The sequence below is a fragment of the Leucopleurus acutus genome (genome assembly GCF_964270905.1).
Source record: "Leucopleurus acutus genome assembly, chromosome: 10".
Lineage (NCBI taxonomy): Eukaryota > Metazoa > Chordata > Mammalia > Artiodactyla > Delphinidae > Leucopleurus > Leucopleurus acutus.
In genome coordinates this window covers 50,371,401-50,397,509 of record NC_139153.1, presented here as the reverse complement: position 1 = coordinate 50,397,509, position 26,109 = coordinate 50,371,401, and the positions used below count along the sequence as shown (strand labels likewise).

General features: G+C 38.7%; 1 protein-coding gene across 20 annotated transcripts in view; it reads left to right on the top strand.

The window, feature by feature from the left end:
• Window positions 1-981: 981 nt before the first annotated feature.
• The window catches only part of ARPP21 (cAMP regulated phosphoprotein 21), a gene marked incomplete at its 5' end in the record, with an annotated part of 115,761 nt that continues 90,633 nt past the window's right edge, over window positions 982-26,109 (top strand). For 8 of the 20 annotated variants that reach the window (XM_082848287.1, XM_082848286.1, XM_082848285.1 and 5 more), the window contains 9 exons: window positions 982-1,110; window positions 2,106-2,147; window positions 3,125-3,214; window positions 7,122-7,266; window positions 8,724-8,802; window positions 9,471-9,530; window positions 10,257-10,397; window positions 22,844-22,952; window positions 24,820-24,921. In XM_082848287.1, coding sequence (XP_082704413.1) covers window positions 982-1,110; window positions 2,106-2,147; window positions 3,125-3,214; window positions 7,122-7,266; window positions 8,724-8,802; window positions 9,471-9,530; window positions 10,257-10,397; window positions 22,844-22,952; window positions 24,820-24,921 — 897 coding nt within the window. The remainder of the gene's footprint in view (window positions 1,111-2,105; window positions 2,148-3,124; window positions 3,215-7,121; window positions 7,267-8,723; window positions 8,803-9,470; window positions 9,531-10,256; window positions 10,398-22,843; window positions 22,953-24,819; window positions 24,922-26,109) is intronic. The other 12 variants (XM_082848275.1, XM_082848279.1, XM_082848273.1 and 9 more) reach the window with 4 other exon arrangements.

The following is a 26,109-nucleotide window of genomic DNA, read 5'->3' as shown; positions in this document are numbered from 1 at the left end:
TTCTCTCTCCTTCCTTCCTCTCTTTTCTTCTTTCTTTTCCTCCTTCCTTCTATTCTCTCCTTTCTTGTTTTTCTTTTAAAAAAAAAATTGAGGAGGAAATAAATGCTAAATTATTCAGGAGCCCCCTTTGACAGCACATCGGAAGGGGAAGTGTCAGGGCTTTATGGAAGAAGGGAGAAAAAAGTACTAATAACAGGCTGACACTTTGAAAAGCCATTTCCAGTGTCTGTGTACTCGTCTCTTGTGAGCCTGGAGCATCGGAGTTCAGCTGTGATAGCTTCCTTCTGCAGAATCTCCAGCATCAGCCACCGACAGGGCTTCTGAGGGCTTCTGCTTTTAATAACGTCACTGTTACTGTGAAGCCTGAAACTGTTGTCCCTGAAAGGTTTACTGCCAAATTTAGATCCTGTGTGTATACTGAATGATTACCTCTTACATTGACTTCTGCCCCTTGTAGAGTGTACTGAATCCCTTCTACCCAGGAAGGTACGTCTGTGGTTGAAATTTGCAAATGACTTATGAGTCATCTTAGAGATGCTGCAGCACCTAGTACCACCTCCCGACTCAGAAGTGGAGGAAGAGTTGGGGAGATACTCTCTTCTTCTTTTGCTTCTACTTTGTAGAGGAGCATAGGGACGGGGAGACGTGTGGGACTTTCACATCTCATTTTAAGATGTATTGACCCACCTTGACGGCAAGGTGTATTCACAAGAGCATGTGTATGTGTTTGGAGGGGCGTGGACAGGGCAACTGAATCTGCCTCTTGTGTTTGTCTTGGGTACTTGATTTGATCTTGTTTTATTCTCCTTTTGTATAAAATTGTCAGGGAGGCTGGAGTTGCTTATTCGAATTTGAGTACAAAGGGAAAAATCGAATATCTCAAGGATAATGGTCAAGACTTCACCCTGTGCTGACATTACTTTCTGATGTCTTAACCTTGTAGGGTGTCAAATCTTGTTATTTTAATTTGCATCTGGGAGAATGTCTGAGCCAGGAGACCTGAGTCAGACCATAGTGGAGGAAGGCGGGCCTGAGCAGGAGACGGCCACTCCAGAGAACGGCGTGGTTAAATCCGAAAGTCTGGATGAGGAGGAGAAACTGGAATTACAGGTGAGCCTGGAGAAATCCCATTTCTCATACCACTGTGTGCATCCCTTTCTTTCATTTTGAAGATACTCTGAAGGTTTGGGGTTTTCTTTGCTTGTGAAGAGTTTGACTAGTAAAATAAATAGGAAATCCATAAAACGAATCTTCTCCTTTTCCAATTATTAGTCTTGTTTTCTTTTTTTTTTTTTTTTTTTTTTCTGACCAAACAGTGCATTCTGGTCAAAATGCCCTTTGAAATGAAAAAAAAAAAAAAAAATCCAAAGAACATATTTAATGACTGAATTTGCCCACAGCTTCTCCATATTAATTTCCAGATCACCTCAAGTAGCTTGTGGAGGACTTCTGAGGCAGCTTTACACTAGCTGAGTTATAAAAATGGGTTTGTAGTCCATGGAATACAGCTCATGACAGACTAAGAAAAATCAAAGACATGAGCTCTGTTGACCTTCCTGGGCAGGCTAAGCTTCGATTCTTATTAGCAGAAAAGCCTAGAATTCCCAGCCAGAGAGAGAGAGGGAGAAAGAATGCTCTAGAAGGGGTAGGGGGAAGTTTGGGAGTGATTGACGGTACTGAAAAAGTGATATGATTAAATACTCATGATTTATGAGAGAAGGAGATTTGGTAGAAGGAAAACAAACTGTACTTGCAAATAACCTGTATCGATTTTCTTTAAACCAAACTACAAAAGTGTTAACTCTTTTTATATAAAAAGGGAGCAGAGGCTGATAACAGCATAATGGCCAAAAAAGCCTTCAAGGCCGGCTTTTCCCCTCCCCAGGAGCTGCTGTAAGGAGGGAATGAGAAAAGCTAAATGGTCAAAAGTTTGGGGAAGCAAGAGCTGGGGGAGTCCTCCCTGGTGGTTATAATACCTTGTTGCTGTTGTTATTGATTTTTCAACTCTGGTGACATCTTTTTCTCTCCTTCTCTCCCCTCCCCTCTCCTGGTTGTTGGTGGACTGTTTGTTTGTTTGTTTGTTTGATTTTGTTTCTAACATACAGAGGCAACTGGCGGCTCAGAACCAAGAGAGAAGAAAATCCAAGGTAGGGTTCTGGAATTCTACATTGACCTGATATCATGGTTGCATGTGGATTAACATCAGGGTTAGAGAATTTGCCAAGGATTCACGTGGCTGTATGTGGATCTTGGCTGCACCGGTGCTGCCTGCATTTAATGGGGTCGTGTTGATGCCTATCTGCTCTATGTGCTTTTTTTTTTTTTTTTTTTTGGATATGGACCATTTTTAAAGTCTATTGAATTCTGTTTTATGTTTTGGTTTTTGGGCCACAAGGTATGTGGGATCTTAGCTCCCTGACCAGGGAACGAACCTGCACCCCCTACATTGGAAGGTGAAGTCTTAACCACTGGACTGCCAGGAAAGTCCCGCTATAGGCTTTTTAATTAGAGCATTTAGGGTTCACATAGCTGCAGTGTATATATTTGATCCTGGCAGACTTGACAGTGCTTTACAAACAAATAGCTGCTTGTTTTCTTTTCATTTTAAATCAAGTTTGGGGGAAATGTTTTAGTCTGTCTAATTCGTTTCTGCCTTGAAGTAAACAGGTTCTGGTGTTTAGGACACAATCTTCAACTTTTAAAACATCTTCTCAGTCAAGTCACTTCCAAACCCAGTTTTAGTAGAAATTAATTTGTGCTGTCTTTTTCTCCTTGTACTTTCATGAAAAGGCAGCAATTCATTCTTTGTACGTTTCCAGTGTGATGGGCACAGTTTGCTAGGCATGTTCCTTAAATTCATCCTTCCACATTCTCCTCCACCTGCATCTCGATCAACACAGGGGTCCGATGCTTCAAGCCAGTGTAGACACTGCATCCCCATCAGCACAGGGGGGTGATGCTTGGAGCCATTGTAGACAGCACTGAGCAGTGGATCTGAAGCTTGCTTTTAAAACTCTGATTTGGGAATGTCCAGAGAAGGTGGAGATGATTTGACAGCCTGAGGATGTATCCTGGGTTTTTTTTCTTTATTTTCCTTTCCTTCTCGTTTCTTTTCCCTCCCCAGTCAGGAGCAGGGAAAGGTAAACTGACTCGCAGCCTTGCTGTCTGTGAAGAATCCTCGGCCAGACCAGGAGGGGAAAGTCTTCAGGACCAGGTATACCCCCTGTCATTATGGGTCATTGCATGAACGGGATCTACCTTTGTGTGCATGAGTATTCATTTGGCATTAAAGAGTGCTTTGGGGGAGCAAAAAACAGTTCAAGAAGGAAAAAGTCTTCTGGCTTCATCCTCTGTTTCTGAGACATTCAATATTAGTTGAACAGTTTGTCACAAAGTATTACATTTGTTTTTTTCCAGACCCTCTGAAAACTGCAAATGGAAAGGAATTCAAAAGAATTTAGATTAAAACTTAAAATGTAAGCACAGTCGTGCTGATATTCCTCAAAGGCTCTCTCTTGATAAAACTGAACCAAATATAGTCCCAAGTATCCCATCTCCTTCCTTATTGGAGATTCTTACCTCCCCAAAATGCACTTGCCTATAAAAACACAAATCTTGGCTTTTGTGAAACTTCAGAAATAGTGAATAAGGTGCATTGAGTTTTGGAGACATACTTTTATGGCCTTTGGTGGAGATTTCTCACTACTGGAAAAATTGTCCAGAAATAAATCTGAGATGATGGTGAACTTGAGTTAATATTATTAATACATTGCTGCATATCCTTATACCTATTTTTGCTCCTTATAGCAAGACTATTAAGCTCTAAAAATTCAAATTCCAACAAAACCCTTCTGTGACAAAATGGGAAACTTCACATCGTATCTATTTTTGTTTGCCTTTCAGGCATCATATTCATTTTTATAAAAATGGTCTTGCTGCTAAAAAATTTTCCTTATTTTATCAGAGGCTGAGAGCAGTGAAGACAAGTAAAATGATTTATCTGAGCCCAGAGGAGGAAAAATTGATTAAGATAGCATTATTTTTGTTGGGCCTTGTTTTGCTTCGCTCTTTTTACTTTAATTAAAATAGTCTAAATTCTCCTCATGGGTACAGAGAGCATTGAGAGCACTTTCTTTAAAAGGACCAAAAATAAATTCCTTATAGATTTTGTCCTAAGAGTATTTTTTTTCCCTAGCCTCATTTCCTTAATAAGCCACCCATGTCGTAAGCCATGGGCAGGCCAGCTTTCAGTAGCCATCCCTATGTTTCATACACAGGCTTTATTTTACTTGGGCTCTGAGAAATATGTGGCTTTTGTTCAGCATTTTATTTGTGCTTCTTCTTTTAAGGGAGATTGAAAAGGGGGAATAATGTGAATATCACAGCTTATATTATTCAACATTGATTGATGGCTTGTGATGTAATGCACACAATATATGTTAACACTGCAGAATGACAGACCCTGGGAGAAGTAATGCCCCAGTGGTCCCCCACTTCTAATGCCAGGCAGAGGAGGACAGCCTTTATAGATTTCATCTGCTTTTTATCCTATTTGACAAGTACCAGGAGGAAATTTTTTAAGAGATCATCTGTATCGTTGTGCCCATCCTGGACCTAAGTCTAGGTTCTCCATACAATTGGTGCAGAGAAATAAGAGGCAAACGGTGCTTTGTTCCTGCTGGTTCCAAGCTGAGTAACTAAGACTAGCTTTGTAGAAATTAGAGCTTGCAAGCCTCTCTTTGGACTGGCTGAGGTGTGGTGGAAGCAGGGGGCTGATAGACACACAAATAAGCGAGTGGCCGTGCTACTTTTTTTAGAAAATAAAGAAGCAGACCTTTGAGCTTGAATGCAATGCCTTCATTAGGTACTACCGGCACTTAAACAAAATGTGGGAACTGAATCCCTGAGAACACTGGCCGAAGTATACAGTATATGGATTGTATTGCTTCCCCAATGTTTGTATATTCACAGTATTTGGAAAACTGCCTTCATTTTCCTGCGTGGGAAAAACTCTTGCTACCTGTATTACTTGATCTCAGACCCATAGCTGATGGTTCAGCCTGTCCTTAAGTTAAAGGAGTTTTGCTTTTCTAATGTTATACTATTTACCTATCAGTGTATTACTGCAACTTGAATCATTCTTTTCCTGTTGTTGGATATAAACTTATCCTGTACCGATGTATTTATTAATACTTGTATTTTATTATTGAGCATATCAATAAAAATATTAAAAAAGAACAGATTGTTTTTTACCAACTCTATAGCACTTTTGTGTGTTCTTTCAACACCAGAATGTGTAGAAAAGACAGGTATGTTTCTGAGTATGGTATTTGTCAACACACGGCATGAGTTTGTACATATTTTTGGTAAATGATGTCCTTCAGCCTGTGCTCTTACATTTATATTTCCAAGCCTCTTTGATTTTAGATTCAAACTTACCGAGGCTGGATGGTTCAATCGGTTTTGAAGAAGCAATGAGACCACTGCCATGGCCTGGTACCATCACTTTCCTCCCCTGAACCACTGTCGAATCGATTCTTCCCCACTCAGAGCCAGAAATGTTCCAGCTGTTTCCTTAACAAGTGGAAGCAAACCGTAACCCCGAAGTCTGCCTGAATCTCTGCAGACTGAGACATTTCTGTCCCAAGTCCGGTGATAAAAGACCTTACAATCAAATTACACTCCATTTTACATAATTTGTATATGTCCATCCCGAGGATAAACATGTGGATATCAGGAAACCCGGCTAAGATAAATATTTACCATGAGAAGGTGTTTTATTTCATCCTCTGTATCATGCATCTTTCCAAACATGGTGACTTTTTATTCCAGCCTGGAATACACAATGGAGCCTCTCCCAAAACAGAAATTTGGCTTTGGAGGATTTTTGTTTTCTGCTTGTTAGATTAGCTAGATTTACCAAGAACCGTTAAGAATCCCGGATTGACCATAATTTGAGGATGTAGAGGCATAGTTTAGTCACATGTAGAGGAGCATTAGTTTAGTTACCAGTGAGAAACACTATTAGTCATTGGGAATATTTTTTTCCCACATCATAAATGTTAATGTCGCTAGTAGAAGAAAGCTTTCCCATCAAATCATCTCTTACATAAGAGCCAGTGGGTTTAATGTTGGCTCATTTGTCATAGTTTTAATCATAGTGTAGTTTTTTCATAAAACTGAAAAACATAATTTGGCTCATTCTTCTTCAAAACAGTGAACATACTATCAACCAAATGGCTGATATATGAGTTAATACAAAATGATCTGTTTTCAGTGAACAATCAATAAATATAAAAGTGGATCCAGTCCCAATACTGTAAATGGTCAACCAAGCATCGGTTCAAGAGAATCTTACATCTTGGAAAGGATTAACTGATGCTAGAATTAAAATAATATTAAATATTTATATATAACTGATGGAAAATATAGTCCTATTTTCTACCTTTTCTAAAAGGCAGTGCTTATTGTAACCATATATTACGATGATTTATTAATAGCCTTTGTAAACAATGTATGATAATAGCCCATACCTAGGATTCCTGCAATTCTATATCTTGAGTTTTCATAGTGATAGAAATCATTATTGATATGGTTCTAGAACAGATTTTTAATTGTAAATTGGCTGTCACGGCCTTTATTTATGTCTGTTTTTTCTGTAATTATGATTCATAGTATCTGTCTGTCTGTGTTTGTGCCAGTTTTTCCTTACAAGGAATTATAGAAAAGAACTGCAGAAGCCTCTTTTTTTCTTTTTTTGAGACGTGACAGGAGCTGTGATGCAAGCTTATTGATAAAGAAAATTTTTCCTAGGTGTTTAAAAATAAACCTGTAGAGAAAATCAGTGTTGTTATCTACAGAAATTTAACTTGCTTATGGTTAATATTCATGAGGCAAAGTTTTAGTACTATATACTTCTCATGACCTTCCATTGACTTCTGAAGTTTAGTTCACCTTAAAGGGCAATTATTTTTCTGACAGGTTTAATTTTTTACCACTTAAGAAAAAAAAAATCTGCACCTGGCTTTCATTTTCCTGTTCTTAATAATCTCTATGCAAAATGGAAACCAGACAGAGATTCTTAAATCTGGCCCTAAATTATTATATTTTTTCCCCAACAGGAATCAATTCATTTACAGCTTTCCAGTTTTCCCAGCCTGCAAGAGGATGATAAATCTAGGAAAGATGACTCTGAAAGAGAAAAAGAAAAGGATAAAAACAAAGATAAAACCTGTGAAAAACCCAAGATCAGAATGTTATCAAAAGGTGAATGTGAAAATGTTTCCTTAACTTAATTTGGACGCATAAATAGTCACAGAATACATTATAGATTTTACACACATGTCACCTCCCACCAAATTCTGCATATAATTTTATATGTGTACGTATGTGTGTGTGTAAAAGGTGATGTGACCTTGATTTTTTTTTTCTGTTCATGGTGTCATTTTTGTGTATCTAGAAAGGTTACTTTTAGGATCACATATTTCTTGGGATATTCGTTTGGATATCCCATTTTCAATGAGAAGTTTGTACAAGGGAGTGAATATAAATATGTTCTTAATTCAGGTTTATTAGTCCAGTTAGCTCGAATTGATGAACAGTAATAGTACCCAGTTTTATATCTTTACTTTCATGTTTATCTTAAAAAACAGATAGTGGAGTAGCAATTCTCAGTCGATAAGTGGTAAGTGTTGTTATCCCCAAAGCACAGATGTATATACCAATGTCAATGGAACACATTTTAACATTTTATCTGGCACAGATGAATTTGGTCTCTGCAACCCATATACTGCTCCATAATGTCTCATTTAAAATATACACACTTCTACTTCAATAAAAATTCTTCCCCAAAAGTTATTCCTTCTAAAACCCCAAATCTACAATCCGGGCTTTTCAAATTGTTGCCTTACGTGTAATTATACAAAACTAAAACCGAAAAAAGAGAGAGAGAGAAAAATAAAACTAAGTTGAAATGAAGAATACCATGAATAAATAGCTTGGCGGTAGACTATTTTTTTTAAAAATAACTGCGGGAGCATAGGGCATCTGATCAGCTGAGAAATGACAACTACTTCTCATATCATGCTCTATAACCACATATCTGCCTATAATGATTATCTCTGCTGCTGAATATCTAAAACCAAGGTGTATCCAAGAGTAAAGAAGTACAGCTTCCTAAGATGGCTTTAGAAATTAAGCTTTAGCCAGCATCAAAAGACTTGAAAGACTTGGAAATATTTAGTGCCCTCCTATACTTTGTATTGATTATTATGTAGACAGTCTTATAACAGAACTTTCAGTTTTTGCCTTCTCTGTTTTAAGAGAAAGAGAGTTCCATGGTATCTCAAACTCTTGAGAGCTCTCTCTGTGGGTTGGGAGTACCCCTCACTGTCACGGGGAGGTCGTGCCCTTGCTGATTGACAGCACAGAATGAACACATGACATTTGACTCCACCCACCCACCCAGACTGTGCCCACTTCCTCTCCTATGACAGTTGGGTCTTTTCAAACTGGGAATTTACTGGGTGTTCTCAATCCCTGAATCTAATTTTCATCCTGATGTAATATTACCAGGTTGCTAGTTTTGTAACATGTATCTTTCACACCAATAGCTTCACCTAAAGTTTACCTGAGCAAAAGGGATCGGGAAAGGTTGGGAAAACCTTTTCCACCCCACCTCCACATCGGCCTTTCTGACAACTGCATCCTGCTATTTGTTTCAGATTGCAGCCAAGAATATACGGATTCTACAGGCATAGACTTACACGAGTTTCTGATTAACACATTAAAGAATAATTCCAGGTAAATTATTAAGTAAACCTCTCATTTCTAGAAGAGTCAAGTAGAATATTACAATCAAACTCATTAATCCAAACACTTCTAAGAAGAGAGTTGTAAAAGGCAGGCTTCTTCTCTGATGTCTTAAACTGTCTCTTGTATTTCCTTTTTTCTGCAAATAGTTTGCATGTGTACTGTGTATAAATAGTCTTAATTCCTGGGTACTTAGCCAATGAATAAATTACAGTTTACAAGTTCTGCTTTTCTGGTCACAAAGAGATACTGATTAAGGGGAAAAAATAGAGGATGAGAATCAATGTCAAATAAACCAAATATGCATCAGTACAGCTATAGAACCAACTACTTAGGCTTAGCTTTGTTCCAGTTTCCTATCAATTTAAAATATAAAATTTACTTGATGTGTTTTATGGGCCTGATACCTTGCATGCCTTAATTAATATTAAAAACTACAGGAGTTTCAATATTACAAAATACTTAACAAATGAGATGAGAAATAATCTTAAACAGAATGGAATTACAGGTATTTGGACAGCATATTCCAGAGAAGAGTTAGATACTGATTTGTAGCCACATAGATTTAAACAATCTTTTCCATACATATAAATGAAATTGTTAAGTCTTTGGGAATGGAAAGTACATAAAGCCTTTTCATTTTAACATTTATTTTGCAGAGACAGGATGATACTCTTGAAAATGGAGCAGGAAATTATTGATTTCATTGGTGACAACAAGTATGTTAAATTGCAATGCCGGTTAATTAATCTGATATGTCTTAGTTTGGTATTTGGGTTTAATTATTCATTCTGGAAAGATTTTTAGGGATAGATAAAACATTATTTAACGTGTTTGCTGACTCATTAAATAGAGATGCTATTGGAGTTAGGAGCTATGTGCTGATGGGAATTGTTGCTTGGACCGTGTGTGCTCCCGCTTGTTAAATTCCTGACAAAACGGCTATAAACAGGGGGGCCACTGATTAGCATAGAGTAGCAGTAACAAGAAGCGACCCTTTTCATTTTTATTATAGTTTTTTAATGGGCGCCAGCTGGCTGTAGTCAGTTATGCCTGGAAATAATTGTACTGCTTTCAGTGTCAACCATGTAATGACATATCTCCAGATAGGCATCTGCAGTCCCGTATTATGTCATGTCATTTGTCCTGTGCCTGGCTCTGTTGATAAGGTATCCTGGACCAAAACAGAACACTTTCCAGTGGACATTAAGTTCTCTGTGGTCTGAGAAATGTGCAACTATAAAACAAAAACACTTATTGTAACTTAATCAGTACATCTGTCAGTGGAAAATGTGTCTGGAAATGAGGACCTCACGTGATGCCAGAAATGAAATAAGCTTAATGGTTTGGATGAAAAAGAACTGGTTTTGTTGGTGTGCCTCTAAAATGTACTACAGGCCAGAAACGAATTTGCTGATGCTGCTGTTTCTTGTATTCCTTTCCAGTAATCACTATAAAAAGTTTCCTCAGATGTCGTCCTATCAGAGGATGCTTGTCCATCGAGTGGCAGCTTACTTTGGGTTGGATCACAACGTGGATCAAACAGGGAAATCTGTCATCATCAACAAAACCAGCAACACAAGAATGTAAGCCCCACCACTGTATTTATTTAGCATTTGCTTTCTCTCTTGTGGATTCATTTATAAGAGCACAGTATAAAATTCAAAGTACATGGCATTTAAAATGTGCAGTGTTATTTATCTCTTGCTCTTATCAGCAGTAGTGGCATTTATCTGTAGAAGATTGTCTGAGGACCAGGAAAGTCGATAAAATTTAGGCCGTGCTATGTATTTATTGCCTGATCTTTTACATAACTCGTGAAACGCAGTTTTCTTCCTTCCATCAGTAATCCCTGTGATTACATACAAAACATGGAACGTGTTATGTCAAATATACCTCCAATGAAAAATAACAGACATTTTAAAACAATAATGACATACATAGGATAATTGTCCTTTTCTTTGTTTTTCTGTTTCATAGACATCGATCTTAGTGTGGTTTTTAGAATAACAAAAAATTCCAAACCTGGAGACAAAAGTCCTGCCTCTAAGACTCAATTCTTTTACTTACTAGCTGTGTGACTTGAAACAAGTCATTTAAAATCTGCCATCTCAGTTTTTTCACCTGTAAAATGAGAGTTTTTGAGCTGGCTAATATCTAAGTTCTAGATCTAAAAGGAGGTTGCTTGTTTGGTTCTGCTCCTTTCAGTAACTGTTTGCTTCTATCTTAATGACTTTTCATGGTGCCACTGAGTCACCAAAAAGCATAAGATGAGTAGTCATTTGCTTTGGTAATTTGGAACCGTCTCTCTTGAACTCATGTCTCCTTTAAGTACAGCACAAACCACCTTCATAGCAAAAATACACATTAAACTCAAAAACTGTCCCTATATAAAGCATTCTCTTAAGACATCTGTGTATTATAATTTCTTTTTTCACAGTGTTTGGTAAATTGTGTAAACTGCGTGGTTTTTAGGAATGCCATGTTGGTGAAGGGAACTTTTGTATCAAGCACAGCAGCATGGTTAAAACATTATTTTCTACTCACCGGAGGTTGGGACTTGTTGGGACGGAGATGAGGCTCTTTCTCTGCTCAAGACTCAGTCTGTGTTCAGCAGAATGAGCGTGAAAGTCATAGTGGAGAGAACTCAGACTAGGAGATCTGGGACTGAGGTTGGCTATTATCTCAGGAACACTGAACACTTCACTTCTCTGGGCTTCAAATTACTTATGTATCTGCAGGAGAGTTTGAAATGGATAATGTTTAAAGGCCCTTGGAGCTTCAGAATTCTTGGGTCCTGTGGTTGCATTCTACTGTGCTGGCAAAATACATCTTAAAATGTATTAGCTTTCCACTTTATCTGATTGTTGGCACATGGACCTCCTATTCTGAACAGTAGTAGGAATGAAAGATTACTGTCCTTTAATCCTTTACATCTTCCCTCTCCATCAGATACTCCTGGTTGTTGCTGTTGTTTTTCACTCTCCATTCTGGTTTTTCTTATGACGTTCTGATACTAATGCAGGGACACACTGACTGCAAAATAGGCAAGCAAGTGACTCTTTCCTTCTAATTTCACCTCTTTCTCTGTAAGGCCATAACAGACATGGAAAAAGCCCATAGGTCAAGTAGATTGGTATAGTTTCAACTAGTAGAGATAGTGCATTTATGTTTAATTCACTGTGATTTTGCAATCGCATAGTCATAGATATTAATACACATGTTTGAGACCTGTTTCCTTGTATAACAGTTTTTGAGAAAATAAACCAGTGTATAAAGGCTCTCAGTAAACTCGGAGTGATGACTCTGAACTTGCTCAGTTCGATGTAGTAGTCACTACTTATGTATGACTATTTACATTTTAAATTAAGTTAATTAAATTTAAATAAAATTTGAGCATTAAGATTCAGTTCCTCAGTCAGGCTAGCCACATTTCAAGTGCACCTGCTCCAGCATATATAGAACATTCCCATTTCTTCAGAAAGTTCTATTGGTCAGCTCTTCTCGAAATCCTTATGATTCTTGCAAGTTTCCATATATCACTAAAGGACATAATTTGTCCCGTAAACCTTTCATTTTCTGCCAGTGAGCATCCTGTTATCATAATATATCAGACTTCTTCACTTCCAAAAGAGCACTAGATTTTCTTTTTCTTTTTTTTTTTTTTTTTTAATGGCCAGTTTCCAATAGACCCCATGTGTTCATGCCTCCAGGAAGAGCAGAAGGAGAGTTTATGCAGGGTACCCCTTTAGGTATTGCTGCTACAACAAAATGCCCAGGCTGCTAGACATTTTGCCTGGTTCCTGCTCTTGATCCTCACTCTGTGAGTCCTAAACAAAAAGAAATGACCGTATGTCATGGACAATCAAGGTATTTTCTGAAGAGCTGAGCTTAATACTCTTTCATCCACAGTTGTCAAGGCCTACTGTCCTATTCCAGATGCCTTTCTGACCGTCCTCGATTTGAGTGGCTCTTGCCGGGGTTGAGATGGGGATGGGAGAGGTTAATATCTTTTAGGACAAGAGAAAAGGATGAATTAAATGTCCTTTTACAAATGTCCTTAACAAGTCACATTTCCAGGACCTGAATCACTTTGGGCAGTTTCAGAAAGGAGAAATAAATATTGTTCTGTGGGAAATGATACATTTGATGTTTGAAGTCTATTGCCATGTTCTCATGGAGTTGAAGTTTGAAAGGGAACATCTCTTCAAGTTCTAGGTGTCTTGGCGTTTCTTTGACTCTGAAAATTTCAGGAGTTGTGCCATCAGCGCAATTGGCATGTGATGGTCGTGGGGACCGTATTGATTTGGATATATTATTAGATGAAAATGTTTCCATTTCTATAAAGGAGGGAGGCTGAGATGGAAATTCCTCAGATGGTTCCTTGTGGGTTTTGTGTTTTAGGAGTACCTTTTCAGTGTGTACAGTTTTATGCTATTCTGAAGCAAATACATTACAAATGCATATTTTAAATGGTACTGCAGCTTGGGAGAAATGCAGCAAAACGTGGATGGAAGATATAAAAATGAACTAGAGGGCTGAGGGAGAGAAAACACTTTCTTAGTTAACTTTTAATTTTTCTTTTTCAATGACACTGAGCTGGCATATAAGGTGTTCCTCTGACGTGGATGCATATCAGCTAGATATTGGCTGGGATTTATTTCCAGAATCCCTGTTTTTCTAGATTGTCAGCAGTTCAAGTAATTATAGAATGTGACTTGAAAATATTAAGTTTTGCATGGAGAGAAAATAGTTTCACCTGAAGTTCAAAATACTTAAGTCACGACAGCAGACTATGAGGATTATACATACACGTGTGTGTACCACACTCACTTCCAGTATTTTCTCTAATGTCTTCAGATATAATACATCCATCCTTTCATGATGGAAAAAACTTATCTCAGACTTCTCAGTTAGTTAAGTGGTATAATCTCTTATACGAACATTACCTAATGTTTGTTCAATTGCACTGGGTACTTTACCTCTTATTTAATGTATGTTATTTCATTTAATATTAAAAACATATAACGTAAGTCATTAGAGGTTCATTTTACAGAAGAAGAACATTAAGCACAAACTCAAATTCAATTTTGGACTTACAGAGAAGCAATGCTCAGTGTGGCTGGGATCTAAACCAGTGTGTCTAATGCTGAGAACAATTTTCTTAAATAATCTAACTCTCTTTAAAGCAAAAACATCCAAAACATCTTGGGCAAAATCCTCAAGATCTCCTGGATTGGTTGGAATTTTCAACTCTTAAGTCTTTTGTTGTCTGATAAGAAACAATGATTGAGGGAGAAGATCTCTTTGAAGATTAACTCAGTGGTATCAATAAATAACAGAGACTTCCTACAAAATGATAGTTCTTGCCAGATTTTCTGTATTTATCACTGCTACAAGATGTGATATTTGGGGAGAAGAAGATGCCGTATTTGGTAGGGGGTGATAGCCATCCAGTGGAAAGTTCCTATACTCCATTTCGATCTGTGTTTTCAAGAATGAAAAAGCTACGCTTATGGATAATGTCGGTACAGGAGATAAACGTATCCATTGTGTTAATACAAAATTACTGCTCCAGGCAATTCAGTTGTCCAAATGCATGTTTTCATGTCATAGCCACAGGAGCATGGGGTTAAGGATGTAGTAGTCCTGAGAGAGTAGAAAATAAGAATCATGTTCATTTGGGGTACGTTCCAAAAAGGTGCCTTCTTCTGAGTGAACTGATGCACTTTAGAGCCTTTAGCAAAGGAAAGTCACCTTAGCCTGGCACCACTGCATCCTTGTTGATTCTCAGGGCTAGCCAGGGTGAGAACAGCTGAGTGTATGTCGCCTACAGCCATCCAGCACATCTGTTGTTCCACGAATTGGATCTGAATGGTTGGGGATGCCTCTCATTAGAATTGACTGCTTTTTGTTGAAATAACAAGAGTTTTTGAGCTGAGGCTCACTACGTGTTTTTGTTTTTGTTTTTTTTCAGCTTTTGTTGGGCTCTCTTTCCCCCGTTTATTGCTAGAAATATGTTTCACTCTCTAGCACTTTTAAATTTTTTCTGTTGACATTCTTTGTTAACTGTCAGATTAGGTGGTGACACCAAATGAGCCCCTTGGAAATCTGGGGCAGAGGTACTAGGGTCTGTGCAATTTGGTAGTGCAAGTGATATTTAGAATGTATTTACTCTCTATCATGTTACTTTTTTGATAAGTATTGAGGATTGAGGCTAAAAGATGAACAGTGCTTTTTAAAAAATATTTAAATGTTACAAATATATGGGTCTGTTTTCTTTATGAGAAGCTTTATTCTTCTCTTTGTTTCTCTCTCTGATCTTCACTTTTTCTCTTTTGCTTATTTTTCTACGTGTTTAGCCCAAAGCAGCTCATTGTTCTCTTATTAGATAATTTTTACCCGCCCCCCCTCCCATTTTCTCCTTCTTAGAGAAAAGATGTATGCTCAGGGTGTATCATATGGAGACGAGAAACCATCTACTTTGACTAGTATTTTCCAAAGGGCCAAGGTCAGTCATAGGCAGAGAAAATCCCACGTGTATCTGAATGTCTTTGCATATGTCAGAGTAACCATTTAACTAGCTCCAGATAATTTTCATGTTAAAATGTTGTCATCTCTTGAATATTTTTTTCTTTTGTCTTTCACATCCACCCACTGTCATTGCCTCCAATCCCCTACTCTTAAGAGTGCAAAGCAAGGAAAGGAAATGGCAGATCTACTGCGGAAAGAGGATACAGGCCCCTGCAACCATGAAACAAGAATAGTGGCTCAAAGGCAGAGGTTGGGGGTGACACCTTAAGAGTCCAGTGCTCAAGAGCACAAGGTCCCGATTCCTGAGAGGTGTGGACGTGGGTATTGGCCTGGAGTGATGAGCGGCGTTATAGTGACTGTGGTAGTTTGCTTGTTTGTTGCAGAAAGGGTGATGCACTGAGCTGGCTATTAGGTAAATCACAAGAACCATGAAACTTGTTCTGGTGCTAAGCAAAGCCTCTCTCTAAGTGAAGCAGTTGAGCCCAGTTGACTTTGCTAAGAATCCCTGAGGTGATGGATGGTGACTGCCCTATGAAAAGGACTGGGGGACTGCCCCCTTCTCAGGGGGAGTGGCCAGCAGCACAGCAGGGTCAGCGGACATCTGTTCTGCTTAGTTTCCTGAAGGGACTCAGGTTGAAGATGGGAGTCATCAGTTCTTGACCCTTAAGCACTCACTCCCTGCAGGTGATGGAGTGCATTTATACCAGAACAAACCAAAAAAACCCATACTTTTCCTCCCACATCTGTTGCATTTCTTTTCCTTTGTCTTGGAATGTGAGTGGCACCAGGAATAAACTGAGCAGCGTCCTGATATGATGCTTGCTAACTAATCCTCTGAAGAGGACTAAGCATCCCTTCAAGTGCCTCTTGGAAATCTGTGAGCGGTTGGTTGGCATCCTGTCATTTCTAAACAGGACAAATTTACTCTGCACTTTTTATAGGAATAGCATTGAAAAATCATCTGACCTTAAGCCAAAGGTCAGAAACCTAACTAAGAATCACATTACTCTCAGGAAAACCGTGGGATTTTATTTACTGAACAGACAACCTAGTTCATTAAACAATAGTCCAGCTCAAAGTTAAGACATTTATTTATTAACATTGGTCAAACTCTGCATCATGTCTCTCAAAATATATTTTCTCATATTATTATTCTCAAATACCTCAGAGAACATGTGTCTGTAGATAGACAGACATACATTGTGAGGAGAGAAAATAAGTGTGCTCTGTTCCTTTCACAACTTGAAATTATTTATGGGCCTTGGAGTGTTGAACATATAATTTACTGTTTAATTTTGGAAATGAAACATGCACGTACCTTCTATAATGTTAATATCCTTAATATAACTTTTTTTAAAAAGAGCTTTCCCATGCAGTAATAATACTTTCCAAATATCTGTATATCTCTCTATCTATCTGTCTAGCTCACAACATTCTAGGTAGATAAAGCTAGACTGTTTTACAGAAGAGAAAACTGAGGTTCGTGTCTTGGTCTTACCTGGTCATTTCACAGAAGATCAAGACTGAAATCCACGGCTACTGCCACTCAGCTCAGACTGAGGTTTACATGGTGTGTAAGTGCAAGCCTGTGTGTATAAGTTTGTAAAGACATTATCTGTATTATACAGTTCGGGAGAGTTTAGAGGGAGGTTCACTATACATATAAATACTACATACAGTCTTTTCCTATATGTAGAGTAGTTTGGAGGGAGCCAGATTACAGTGATTTGGTTCCTTCCATCAGCACCTTGGCCTCCTATAGGGAGCAGAATTGGGCCCAGTTTCTGCAGACTCCCTTTGTTGCTTCCAGATCCACCTTTAGTAGGAGCAGTCACATTAGCACTCTCACTGGGGGAAGTTGTAGGGCATACTTGAAGGCCAGAGCCTGGTTGGGTACAATGAATCTTCTTGGTGTATTTCCTGTGTCTTATTAATCTTAAGATTTCTAGAGAACAAATGTATGGACACCAAGGGGGGAACGTGGTGGGGGAAGGTGGTGGTGGTGGGATGAATTGGGAGATTGGGATTGACATATACACACTAATATGTATGAAATAGATAACTAATAAGAACCTGCTGTATAAAAAAATAAATAAAATTCAAAAAATAAAAATGGTCAATAGAATGAACTGAAATTTCAACAGAGAACATATACAAATGACCAAAAAAAAAAAAAAAAGATTTCTGCTAGTGGAGAGGCCGTGAGTGTGTCACCATGACTTCAGGAAAGGTGGAATTGGGGCATAGAGTAGAAAGAGAAGTTGTAGTCTGTTGGTTGAAGATGTTTGGTTTCCAAACTTAAATGCTAGAATGCTGAATTTTTAAGGCGTAGTCTCATTTAAAAGAGAATAAAATGGTATAAAATGACAAGGTGGAAGTGGAAATCATGAAATACGTAAAGAACATAGGACTTTCTTTTTTAAATAAGAGATATCAGTTGTCAGTATCGTAATTGAATATTTCCACGTGTTAAGGGAACAGGGACACTCAGACTTCTGTGATATGTTTGACTATTAAAATATTTTTGACGAATGTCTTTGACATCAAAATATTTCACCCTGCTGTGCGCAGCAACCTTTCATGCATATTGATGACCATCTTTCCATTATTCAGTATGAAATTCAAAGATGTCCCTTTGTGCTCCTCCGCATTTAGCAGAATTGAATTCTTCATTTGTGCGTATGTGAGGGGAGGGATTAAACTGAACTATTTGGATGAGAAGTAATACATTTGGTTTCAAGAAATGGAAACCAAATGGCAGTGAGAGTAAACCACTGAAAATACTTGTAGATCAAAAAGATTTTTTAAAAATAATAAAGCATCCTCATCTTTTTTTAAGGTTCAGGTGAAAGAAATCTAACTAAAATTGGAATCAATTGACGAGAAGATAGAGTTTGATGGTCTTACACAGTATTTCACTCAGCCATACTGCCTGTCAATTCATGAGCTCTGTCTAATAAGGAACAATGAAGAGTTAGTTCTAACTTTTGAAAGGTTTGGGGATGCCAAGACAGAATGGAAATGCCAGTACTGCTCACCACACATGATCAATGAGTGTCACAGTAGACACCTCCTATGAATTGTGGGAAAACACTTTTAAAAAACTTAAGAAGAGGAAACTATTTTTTTTTTAATCAAGAAGAAACATTAGGAACTTCCCTGGTGGCGCAGTGGTTAATAACCCGCCTGCCAATGCAGGGGACACAGGTTCGATCCCTGGTCTGGGAAGATCCCACACGCCACGGAGCAACTAAGCCCGTGCACCACAACTACTGAGCCTGTGCTCTAGAACCCATGAGCCACAACCACTGAGCCCACGTGTCACAACTACTGAAGCCTGCACGCCTAGAGCCTGTGCTCTGCAACAAGAGAAGCCACCACAATGAGGAACCCATGCACCACAAGGAAGAGTAGCCTCCGCTTGCCACAACTAGGGAAAGCCCGCACACAGCAATGAGGACCCAACACAGCAAAAAATAAATAAATAAAATAAAATAAATAAATTTTGAAAAAGAAGAAGAAACATTAAATTTGTTTTCTCTGCTTTTTGATAAAGAGACAGCTAAAAATAATAACTCATGGACTGAAATGTTCCAGGAAAAAATAATGTAGGCATGTATAATGCATGGCCATGAGATACATAGTAAACTCTAGTTATCATTAATTTAATAAATACCTTGACCTTTTGAAGCCTTGAGGAGTTTTTCTTAGAGTTACATCTTGATACATTAAAAATAATTCATTACCATTTTAAATAAAGGTCCATGATATATTACTTTAGTTCCATTCATTTTATGGCTAAGAAATAATATTGCTATAATGTTAAATTAGTGGTAAAAAGGATTTTTAAAAGCGCCAATATAATGGTGCATTACCAGTAATTTTTAGTGTAATCACATATAATACTTCAGTAATAAACTATAGCCTGCATGAGTTTAAACCTAAAATTACTCCTTACCTCTAGGTAATTCTCTATAAAATCAACCTGGAAAAATCTTATTAGGTTTATTTTATTCCTTTTATGCAAACTTCAAATGGTTACTTTCTAACCTTTCAAAATATTTTTGGAAAATCAAGAAGGGATTAGTAATTTGGACTTTTAGTTTCTAATGTTTGAAAACAAATTTAAACAAAATACTTGAAAAGCAGTCGTGCAAGATGCAGTTTGCATAATTTATATCAGAGTAACAAATATTGTTGTTCTAAATAATATTTCCATTATTGATTCAAACAAGCTCCTTTGACTACTCTTGCTTATGTGATGGATGTATTTTTCCTGCTATGAAAAAAAGAAAATCATCACTATGAAGAAACGCAGATGACATTTCAAAAATAATGGTTGAAAAGCTCTCTCGTAACTATAATGACATTTTAACTGAGAAGTTCCCAAACTAGAAAAGCTAAAATTCCCATGTCCACCTCTTTTCCCAAGATATCCTCAAATGTGAAAAGCTTTTCTTTAATAACACAATTGACTTGAAGCCAAACATAAATCTGATTTTTAAGGATGTTCCTAATGGTCTAAATTTGTTTTTAAGATTTATAATTTATTTATTTTTGGCTGCATCGGGTCTTAGTTGTGGCACACGGGATCTGCATTGAGGCATGCGGGATCTTTCATTGCGGCATGAGGGCCTCTCCCTAGTTGTGGCAGGCGGGTTTTCTCTCTCTAGTTGTGGCGGGCAGGCTCCAGGGTACGTGGGCTCTGTAGTTGTGGCACGCGGGTTCCAGAGCATGCGGGCTCTGTAGTTTGCAGCACGCGGGCTCTAGTTGAGCCGCGGGAGCTCAGTAGTTGTGGTGCGCGGGTTTAGTTGCCCCACGGCATGTTAGATCTTAGTTCCCAGACCAGGGATCAAACCCGCGTCCCCTGCATCGTAAGGCGGATTCTTTACCACTGGACCACCAGGGAAGTCCCTCTAAATTTGAATTTATGCTCCTACTAACCAAACTCTCTGCTGTTCTGTTTTATAAACATTTGTGACTGTATATCTTACTCAGTGATTCTTTGATCTGTCCCTGAATTACTGTGATTTATATACAGCTGTGCTAAATTTTCATTCATTCATACATTGAGTCATTTATTCATCCAACCAAATGGCTCCCATATGCCAGGCACGGTTCTAGGCACTAAGGATTCAGTTTTTAAAAAGCAAGGTCCCTACCCACATGGAACTTGCATTCTATCTCTGGTTACTACGCTGAAATCTCACTCTAAATGATTTTCTGCCTAAAGAAGAATTTAGTCTGAAGCAAATTCACCTTATGCTCATGAATCCAAAAGTTCACATTCTTAGACCATTTCATTTCTAAATGAACATTTATAGATGATTAGCAACAAATAAAAGAAATATATCTGTATATTTAGCAGTCAGCAAATCATTTCATTGACTAGAGTTTATCAGGTTTACAGAGCTTGGGGCTATTAGAAGAGGCTTAATTAGTATTGATACTATCAGCGTTTGTACTTAAGTTAATATCCTAATTTTACATGCTACATAAGAAACAATACAACAACATCTAAGTGTTTGAAAATGTTGGGAAGCTTTAAAAAAGCTTTTTTTAAAAAAAATTTGGATATCACTGTATTGTACACCTGTAACTCATATAATATTATGTACACTTACTATACGTCAATTAAGAAGAAAGGAAAGAAAACAATATAACAACACCTAAGTGGTTGAAAATGTTGGGAAGCTTTAAAAAAGCTCCTAAAAAAAAAAAAAAGAAAGAAAAAAGAAAAGCTCCTGGAGAATTTTTCTCGTTTACAGCGACCTGTAGCTATTCACACTAGTATTGTCAGACTTTATAGCGTAATAAGTAATTGAAGTGACCTGTGACTGTGCTCCACCAAAATATATTTAATTTCTCTACTGTGAATGACCTCTTCATTATAAAGTGCAAATTTACTCTGTTCTGATGTTAAAATGTCACATTCGCACTTCCAAATTGCTATATTTTATTACATCTTAATTTTGGTGGAAAACATTTACATTGATATTGAAGATGATATGATGCAGATTTTTTGTTCTTTATCCTGAGGTGTGAGGCCCTCCAGCCCACTGAGTACAACAGAAGCAGAGAGAGACTGAATCACTTCTCTGCAAGGATGTGAATAGGCTGTTTGATGCCTGTGGCTTAGTGGGTGAATCTATAAACTGGAGTCAAAAGATTTAGCGAGGGATGGTTTCTTTATCTGTAAAAGAGGCAAAAAATATTTGCTTTTCCTACATGAAAGTTTTTTTGCAAGGATTGAGTAAGATAATGATATCACTTTGCAGAAATTATATACAATTCTAGAAGCTATAACTGGTATTATTTCAGTTTTCTGGTTTTGTCTGCTCCCCAATTATTATTATACTTTATGTATGTGCGTTTAAGGAAACAATGCTTCTCATCAAGATTTGAATTATACAGTTAAACTGCTCCTTTGTTTTCAAAGTGCTGTTTGCTTATTTTGGAGCTAATGATGAGATTCCCTTAATTACTGGTCACCTTAATTGCTGGTCATATTAAACAATAGATGCTGTGACATGGCTTCCCAATGACTGGATACATACTGAACCCAGGGGACTTACAGAGTAATACATCAGACATGAGAGACACTTTAATGACAGCCGTAAATTACAACTGCTCCTAAACTGGGGAATGAACATTTTAGCACTTCCTCTGGGATGAACTCAAGCCCAGGTCATTCATTGAGTTCTTTGGTGTGCAGTGATGCCTGTGGGAAATTAACAGGGAAGTGGAGCCCTTTCCTGTAATAATACAAAATGATTAAGAGGACCTTAAAAAAAATCAATTGACTAGTCAATAGTGTATAACTGCTTGGAGCATTTTCCCCATGCTAATCAGACATTAAGTTGTTTAAACTAAATATCTCCAGTTTCCCCTATTACTGAACTGATTTATAAGACATGGTCAAGGATGTCAGAGTCTACTGGAGCCAGATTCCAGAGCATTTGTCATTAAAGAAAGATGGAAATAATTCGTAGATGGTTCTCTCTCACTACAGATTCAGAAGGCTCTTGAAAGGGAAGATATAATAGGAAGATATAAAAGAAAGTGTTCTTCTAGTTTCCAGACATTTGTGAATTAATGTGGTAATCCCAAATTCTAAGCATGTATAGTTGCTTGAGAATATGGGCAGGGACTTGATTGAATTCAGGAGTGATGGAGGTCAAAATAACTATAGAAAACATCTATACACTATATATTTTCAGGCCTTTAAAATTTTTTTTTAACTTCAGCCATGGTGAACAGCATGCAGCAAACAAGACTCCGAATTCCAAACAACCAAAGGTATTCAAACAACACCTGTGAAGTGACATATTATTACCTACCTGTATATTGCCAGCAATTCTAGTATCAAAACCACGTGTCCACGTTTTTTTAAAGTTGAATGCCACTGTGCGGGGCGTGGGGGGGGGGGGAGCACTAAGAAATAACTCTAAACAGGGGGAAAAACTTTTTTTATTGATATGTTTTACTTTGCTGGCAGACCAGAGCAAAGGTTTTGTGAACATTTAAAAGATGAAAAAGGTGAAGAATCCCAGAAGCGGTTTATCTTGAAGCGAGATAACTCTAGTATTGATAAAGAAGACACTCAGGTTGGTTCTCAAGTTTGAGAGTGGCTGACGTTGTTGTTTTTGAAGGTGGGCTGCCTGATGTTCTTGTCATTCTGTTGTCCCCGCTCCCCCTCCCAAATCTCCCCTGCCTCTGAAACGACTGTCCGCCCCCAACCTCCTGCCCCCCTCCCCCCTGCCTCCCTCTTCGGCATTCAGTGGGTAGCAGAACACCACATCCTGGTTGCTTCAGCGATGGCTCTGTGTTGGGCTGCATGGGTGGTGCTTGACGCAGGCTCTGCTGCATGTCTTGGGGGGTTGGGATGCCGCAGGCTCCGAGCTGATGGGAAGAGCTTTGTCAGTTGCATTTCCAGGTGTCTGTGTAACTCTGGCAGTCGTTCCCCTCCCTACAGCTTTATCCTTCCGTTGTGCACACATTGAGCTGGATTGTCAATACGGACCGCTGATCAACTGATGTAGCTGTTAACAACAAACCTTGTTATGGTGAGGCCAGGTGGATTTTGCAAACTCTCCTAAAATAAGTCTTCACAGCAAAGAACTGAGTTCAGGTTTTAGTCCCCCGCCCCTTCCCCTTCCCGTGTTTTATCGTCCATGTCAGTTGTCTGCTTGTTTTGCACGAACTGGAGCAGAACTTCCTCCTTACGTGTTTTTTGCTTGTGACAAAACATTACATTGTTCTAGAGTAGCCTTACTCATGGGACCTCAACAAGGCTAGAGAGACTTTTCTATGGATGGAGGGGGTGGGTTCCAGGGTGATTAAGAAGAAAACTAAGTAAATGGCAAAAGAAAACAAAATTTTAATGATAAAAGGAACAGTAGAAAGTCATGTAAATGTCATTACAGTTACCCTTTATGTCTCTGACAATCAAATAGATTTTTTTTTTTTGGCAATGACTTTGCTTTAGAATGCTGAAAGGTAAGACAATCTGCGTCTCACTCAAGTTATTATTTTAATTACCCACAGTGAGTCACCGTGAGCCTGTGTGTGCATCTCTGACGCACTTTTTTTTAAAAAAAAAACCCGTTCGTCATTTGTATCTCGTTTCCTGCCACCACCATCAAACCACACCATGGCTCGAGTTGACTCTGGAACATGTGCCCGTGTCCTGTACTTAGTGGGTGTTTGTTGGATGGATGGATGGACGTGGTTAGTGCAGGGCGTTTGGGGAGGAACGGCAGGAATAAGATGGGAGGGCGGTAGAGACACAGGAAGTGGCTCAGCGGGAAGAACAGCAGTCCTCATGCTGGGTTCTTTGAATTGTTAGATTTCTTGACATCGACCTTAATCAGCAGACAAGCTTTTTGAATTTAGTTCCTCTTTTTATCCCAGACGCAATTCACAGAATAAGTCATTGAGTGAATAAAAATACAAGTTAGGATGCAGAGAAGTAGCATCCACGTCTTCCATTCTGCCTGTTCCCTTCTTTACCGCCTTGCTCTGTTTCTCCGGTCCCCACGTTTTCAAAGCCATTTCTTCTCTTAGACATCTTGAACTAGCCACTTCCTCTTTTCTCACCACCATTCTGCCTCCTTTGGGGGAGTCAGAATCACACAGGTTTGCTAAGGGGACAGAGCCCATGACTCATGACCCATCACGTAGCCAACTGACTGAATACCTGAGGCACATTCAGGAGCTTACACTCCAGAAACTCCCATGCTACTTGCATCGGCAAGGGAGCAAGCAGGAGTAACAAGCATCCCCTGCCATTGCATGGCACACACACCACACACGTACCCTACCACGGCTTCCTTAGGGACCAGAGGGAGTAAGGCTTTTCACGCCCCATTTGCTTAAGTGAACATTTATTATTCTCAGCTGACAGTTTTTCTTAACTGCAGATTTCCAACAGCTCAACTTGGATAACCCTCCTGATTTCTTTTTTCTGTTCAGCAAAACAGAATGCATCCATTTAGAGATGACAGACGAAGTAAATCAATTGAAGAGAGAGAAGAGGAATATCAGAGAGTGAGGGAGAGAATATTTGCACACGATGTGAGTAGTTGTTTTCATTGCCTCTTGAGTGCGGTCCTTCCGTCAGCAGCAAGGCAGCCTCATTCCCCAGACAGGGAGCTGGCAGGGACGAGGGAAGCTGGAGGCAGGGAACAAACCGAAGGGCAGCAAACTAGAGGTGTTTCTGGAAGAGGACCTGCTTCAGGGAAGTGATGGAGGAGGGGCCGAGGGTTTGCATGTGTTCTCTAGGGTATGACCTGTGGGGAAATAGAGATACCATTTTGGTCAATGAAATAGACCGTAAGTACAGAGAGAGGTTGCCAGATTTGCAGAAATCCCTTCACGTTCATATTAGCCAGCAGATACCACACGGTTGTCTTTTTAAGACCAACATTGTACACAGGAAAGAATTACAGGAAAAGAAAGAAGAGTTGTTGATCTTACACACACACACACACATACACACACACACACACACACACACACAGAATTTTCTGCAATCTTAGCAAGTATGGACATTTTATTATATCAAAGTTAAATAGTGATATTCATCCCCCCCCACCCCATTTTCAGATCGAATAGTTCTGTGAACAATTTTCAAGGATATAGTCAGAAAACAATTTTTATTGTTCAAATCCTAAAGAAGATGTGGTTGGTTTTTTTCTTTATCTTTTTCCTCAGTGTGGCCAAAATTAAATGCAATTAAATTAAATACAAATTAAAAGGTTTTTAAAAAACTGGATTTAAATGCAATGAAATGAAAAGGACAAGCTATTGCCATAGGTTTTCCCTTCCATGAACTCATCTGGCACCCTCCTAAAATGCTGTGGCCTCTTCTCTCTGCAGAGGTACAGCCGTGAGCACCTTTGTGTAGACTCTCTGCTGCCAACACCTCTGGCGTTACTAAGTCAGGTGGAGCGTCTGACCTCCTGTGTGATTTGCTCCTGGATGTCTTACAAAGCCAGCCTAGCATGGAGGGGGACTGCTCTCCCTAGAGGTGTTAAGCCCAAGCCAGTCTCCCTGATCTCTAGATCCTCTCTGCCTTTCTTAAAACACAATTTTCAGTTGAATAATCTGGCCCAGAGCTTGGGAATTAGAGGAGTGTGAGAGAAGGAGATGGAGGTAGCCATAGTTGGCTGACGTCCAGGTACAATTCTAGAAGATTCTAGAAAATTCTTTTATTATGGTCAGAATTATTGAGGGTGCATAGGACAGCAAGACACATGGTAG